The sequence below is a fragment of the Pristis pectinata genome, chromosome 6, assembly GCF_009764475.1.
Source record: "Pristis pectinata isolate sPriPec2 chromosome 6, sPriPec2.1.pri, whole genome shotgun sequence".
NCBI classification, from domain to species: domain Eukaryota; kingdom Metazoa; phylum Chordata; class Chondrichthyes; order Rhinopristiformes; family Pristidae; genus Pristis; species Pristis pectinata.
Window position 1 is genome coordinate 46416107 of NC_067410.1, and position 6000 is coordinate 46422106.

Genomic DNA, 6000 nt, shown 5'->3' on the forward strand with positions numbered 1-6000 from the left:
AGCCTGGTAAGTAGCAAAAGAACCTAAGGGAAATTGATGGGCATGTGAGAGAGAATAAGTTGCAGGGCTATAGGGGAGAGGGGAATGGGAATGATGGGATGGTTCTGCTGGGAGCTAACATGGACCTGATAGGCTGAATGGCCTCATTGTGCGCTGTAATAAGTAAAGTGTTAGTTACCAGTGAAACACTCCGAGCACAAGTGCTTTTTTGATAACGATGCTTTTTGCCATTTTTTTTTATAAACGCACTGAAAGAGATTACTTGCATAAGGACTGTCTGCTCTTTATTTTTTATTTACTAATCAAAAAAGCATTTATCCATATGTGACTAGTACCTAACATACAGACAACACTTGGTTAGAGCAAGGAATGGATGAAGTAAGGAATGGATGAAGTAAAGAATGGATGAAGCAATGATTTGAAAATGGATGCCATAAATCAAGATTGAGGCTCTTAGGTTTTAGTCCCAAATATTAACATTGCACTTGGAATCTTGGAGCTGTTACTTAATACTATCTCTCTTTTCCTGATGTAGATTTATCTTTCACCCTGTAGTACTTTAACTTGCCAGTAGGGATATTGAAATCAGATCACTGTGCGGATTTAGATTTGCACATTCAAATCTTTGACTGTGCCTGAGTGAATTTTTGTTTGATGCCTGAGTGAATTTATTCTCTGTATTGGGTATGGGAAGTGGCATTAGAAGTCATAGATTTAGGATAATTGCCAAAAGCAAATGATGGGAGGTAGAATTATTTTGTACATGGTAAATTACTTTGAGCTTGCTCCCTGAGTGGGTGTGGAAAATAGAATCTATACTAACTTTTAAACAAAACTGGATATCTACTTAGAGGTAAAATGTGCATGCTGTGTGGAAAGAGCTAGGAGGCTAGTTCTTTCAGATTCAACACAGGATGGGTGAATAGCCTTCATCTGTCTATATGGTTCCGTTATTATTCTAATCCTCACAGGATGGCCGAGTTTTTATCTGGATTTGCGATGACCCTGCTGGGAATGCATGGACGCACAAACTGTTGCACAAGTTCAATGACGTAGTGTGGCACGTCAGCTGGTCCATCACTGGGAATATTTTGGCGGTCTCTGGAGGTGACAACAAGGTAGCTGTTGCTCGTATTTGATGTGTGTTTCTTATGTTAATGAATGTGAATATAAAATAGAAGCAAGAGTGGCCCATCCAGCTCTTCAGGTTTTCTCCACAATTCATCAAGATCATAGAAGAGTACAGCACAGGAACAAGCTCTTCAGCCCACAATGTCTGCACTGAACATGATGCCAAATTAAATTAATCTCTGCTGCCTTCACATGATCCGCATCCCTCCATCACCTGAATATTCATGAGCCTATCTAAAAGCCTCTTAAATGCCACCATTATATCATGACTGATCTTTCACCTCAGTGCCATTTCCCAGCACTATCCTTGTACCCTTTGATTCACAATGCCCATAAATCTATTTTGAATGAATCTCTGTTTTGAATGAATAAAATGGCTGAGCTTCCTCAACCCTCCAGGTACAGTAGTCTAAAGGTTCACCAACCCTTTGCGTCAAGAAATTTCTCCTCATCTCAGTCTTAAATGGCCTACCCCTTATTCTCATATTGTGTCCCCTGGTGCTAAGCTCCTCAGTCAGGGAAAACATCCTCCCTGCATCTAGACTGTCAAGCTCTTTTAACAAGTTTGTATACTCTCATTATTCTAACCCTAAGGGAATACAGTCATGGTCTACCCAGAATGTTTGTCCTTTGGATTCACTGCTGTTCCGTCCCATAGAATTTATGGAATGATGGGGTATGTTTTAAGATTGGACCATGAACTGGTTTGACTTTTGGAATCTAATCTTAAAGCTGTCATTCATGATCTAACCAAACTTGTTACCTTGATTTTAGATTATGGTCCATAGCACGGTCTGACTGATCTGACATTTTATATATCATATAAGTAATCTTAGTGCCTGAATTGAAACTCACGCCTGTCAGTTAATCCTTGACAGTCTATAACTCCATCTACAATTCACTGAGCTGGGATACTTTGAGTATTCCACCGACAATTAGATTTCTGTAATCTTATTCTGCCAATATCACACATTTAATTCTTTGGTGTTGAGGATATTTTCATCTGTGTGCTTTAAATCAATATTTTATTTAATATCCTAGCTCTTACAAAATCTATTTCATGCACAGTATCTAAGTCTTTACTCAGTATGCTGAAAGCACTTACGTCTTCCACAGGTGAAAAAAAATCAGGTTATGTATAAAAAAGGTGAGCCAGGATGAGGGGTGGGTGGAAATTGCTGGTCAATCACATTTTGAGGAATGAATGACAGGTACTGACCATGGGAGACACCTCACTCTCTACCGAAGTTTCCTTTCACATCATGCACATCTTCTGTCTATGTTATATATCTATATTTCTTTCAATTTTTGGCTCTTAAAGATGTTGGTTCTTTTGTAGGTACCAGTAAGATGCCAGTAACATTTTCTCAAACTGGACAGTGAGGAGCGATTAAATGGTTGAGGGCCACACAACAAGTTAATTGCTGTTCTTCCCTCATCCATCAGTGTAATTTTGAGCAGAGTGTCATTGGGAATAGAGAATATCACTGGCTTCAGTTGAAACTTCCAAGAATAATTAACTCTGCACCAATTCTTATTGAACACGGAGCTCATCAGGGCTGTTTGGCTTATTTTACTATATTGGGTTGTGCCTTTGCTGACTTAACACTGAAAGAGTTCACCTTGTGAGTTCAATAGCCTTAAGACTGACATTGTAGTGCAGTACTAAAAGAATGCTGCATTATTGGAGATATTATCTTTCATATGGACAGAGAAAACTTCATAAAGTATCGGGAGAAGACCAAAGATGTACCATATTTATCTCTCAAACAATGTCACTAAAACATTATCTGGTCATCATTCCATTTGCTGTTTATGGAACAATTCTCTGCATGAAGTTGTGGCTGCATTTCCTATATTACATCATTAACTCCATTTCATTTATTTCATGGCCTGTAAGCTGCTTCAAACATCTTAAGGTTGTGAATGGCTCTGTATGCATACAGGTTCTTTATGTGCATTAACTTTGTGCTTGTTTATCATCGTGAATTGTAAATGACTGATGTAAGCAAGGTTCTCGTTTACGTTGGGTGTTCAGATGGCATCCATTACCTAAATCTAACTACCCTTGAGTCATAGAACCATACAGCAGGGAAACGGTGCCTCAGTCCATGAAATCCACACCAACCATCAAGCACCCATGTACACTAATCCCAGTTTATTTTCCTCACATTCTCATTAACTCCCTCTGGATGCTGCCACTCACCTACACACTATGGGCAATTTACAGTGGCCACTTAATGTACTGACCTGCACATCTTTGGGATGTGGGAGGAAACCAAAGCACCTGGACGAAACCCATGCATTCACATGGAGAATGTGCTAACTCCACACACTGGAGGTCAGGACTGAACCTGGGTCACTGGCCCTGCAAGACAATGGCTGTACTAGCAGTGAGGGATTTACAGGATGTTACAAATGAACCACATGGATTTGGACCAGGATTACATACTGGCCAAATGGTAGGTTTTCTTCATTAAATACGTTAAAAAATGTGTTGGATTAACATGAGAATCTGACAACAATTACTGGCACTTTTTTAATTTCCAGGGGATTTTTCTGATCAAACAAATTAAATTCTTGATGGTTCATTTGTAACATCCTCTAAGCCCCTCACTCATTTTTTTCTCAAGGTGGCACAGTTAACAGCGCAGTCTGCAGCAGAGAGAGCTGCTGCCTCTCAGCCCCAGCAATTCTAGTTCAATCCTGACCTCTCGTGCTGTCTGTGTGGAGACTGCATGTTCTCTGTATGACCACATAGATTTCCTTCCTCTGCTCTGGTTTCCTCCCACATCCCAAGACTTGCGAATTGGTATGTCTATTGGCAGCTGTAAATTGTACCTAATGTGTAGGTGAATGGCAGAATCTGGGGAGAGTCACTGAGAATGCAAGGAAAATAAAATGGGATGAGTGTAAATGGGTGCTTGATGGCTGCGTGGACTCAGTGGGCTGAAGGGCCCATTTTCATGCTGTACAGCATTTCCATGCTATGATTCGAGAGTAGTTAGAGCTAGGAAATAGATGCTAACCTTGGCAGTGGTGATTTTTTTTAAATTGCTGTTTTATCTCACTCTCAGTCCAATCCCAAGATGTGAAAATTGTTACTCTGACTAGCTTTTAACATGAAAAAATAATTTCCTAACTGAACACATTACAAAGCGTTACTTTACAATGTATGTTTTCAGAAAAGAACACTCACTGTGCAACGTGTACATTCCAACAGCTCAAGCATTGCTTCTACCAATTTGTCTCCGCAGGTCAGCTTGTGGAAGGAATCAGTGGAAGGCCAGTGGGTTTGCATCAGTGACGTGAACAAGGGCCAGGGGTCAGTGTCAGGTGTAACAGAGGGCCAACAGAATGAGCAGTGAATGGTGAAGGAGCACGACAGGAATGGCGTTCCATCTTGTATATTTGGCAAAATAAAATGGATTCCAAGAAAACTGGGAACAAAAGGAATAAAGTATTTTTTGTCTGGATCCTTGTGCTGATTATGGGTGGGGAAATGTATATTGCCACAAGGACTGTCAAAATCGTTGTGTAAGGAGGACCCTTTATAATTGAAACATTCAGAGTGCTTCTAGGGGTTGTAACAGAGGCTTTTAAAAGGACGTGCTGTTTGGCCAAACTGGTTGCACCAGGAATGATCATATGGCATTGTGCTCTAAATGCTGTGTCTGGGGTGCTTAAATCAAGAATGTTATAGCTACAGCAACTTCAGAGCAGGCAAAAGCCATTAGCTTGTCTATCACCATGTGATAGCTTACTTACCTCCAGCAACAGAACAGTAGAGGGATTTAAAAGACAGCACAATGGCCAGTGTACTGGAACCATTGCATGCTATAGTGGTGTACAAGCAGTGAGTCCATGCTTTCTCTTTTCCAACAAATTTTCTGAAATGTGGCTTGGAGGGGAAGGGAAGGTATTTTTCCATAAATTGTTCCTGTCCACTTAGTGTCAGCTAATTTCAGAGTAGCATCTGTAGAGTTCGAGAAGCAAGTCCAAGTTGCCTTGTAATAACACTGTTTTGGGGATTCAAGTGCATCACCTGCCTAAAAATAAAAAATGCATTGTCCTTTACATGTTGCCCATCAGCCAAGTCTCTTCCCCACCCTGGACTCTCTTTACTGCATGCTCTGAATTGGCTGTGCATTTTAAAATGGCACTGACTCACTCCCAGAATTAAAACGCCCAGATTTAGTAGAACTAGTGACTGCTGAAGTTTCCTGATTTCCTTGCACTTCGTGCAGGCAGGCCCACAGGGGAAGTTGACCCATTCTTGTTCTGTTTGGGTTAATGTGCACTCCAGCTGTAACTGCAACACTTCCATTTCAAAGCCCATTTGTCCCCTACAGACTGGTCTGAACACAGTGTTTAAGTCTCTGTGTGAATGAGCCTTTGGCTGAAGTCCATTTTCATAAATATTTTTGCTCAGTGTAATTCAGACTGTAAATTACAGAAGTTGTATAACGTGGGCTGATTTTAAAAAAAAAACTCATTACAAAGACAAGAAATTAAACCATTTGGTTTAAATACTTATCACTTGTTTCCTGTGGCGCTCTGACTCATTAGTTTACATAGAAATGTTTAATAAATTGATACAATATTAATGCTGTTTGATGTGTTTTTCTTACACTTTTTTTTACAGTGTGATGATCTGTTCTTTAAAGGACTTGTCATAAGCTGAGTCAAGGAACGCTCTGGAAACTTGGAACCTAATTGTGAAATAACTTACTCTGTATGAGCAGTTTTATTTTATATATTATGTTCTATCATTCTGGATGATTGCCCATCTGAGTGCAAAACAGCTCCAACTGCTAGAAGAGTGTGGGAGCAAAAGTACAGATCTAAGAGAAAGTATTCTGCTTGGGG

The 6000-nt window shown here is 40.1% G+C and overlaps 1 protein-coding gene across 2 annotated transcripts in view; it reads left to right on the forward strand.

Annotated features, from left to right (window-relative positions):
* Positions 1 to 5732, forward strand: part of sec13 (SEC13 homolog, nuclear pore and COPII coat complex component) — a 42637-nt gene extending 36905 nt beyond the window's left edge. For both annotated transcript variants that reach the window (XM_052017888.1, XM_052017889.1), the window contains 2 exons: positions 972 to 1118; positions 4389 to 5732. In XM_052017888.1, coding sequence (XP_051873848.1) covers positions 972 to 1118; positions 4389 to 4499 — 258 coding nt within the window. In that variant the 3' untranslated portion in view covers positions 4500 to 5732. The remainder of the gene's footprint in view (positions 1 to 971; positions 1119 to 4388) is intronic.
* The last annotated feature ends 268 nt before the right edge of the window (positions 5733 to 6000 follow it).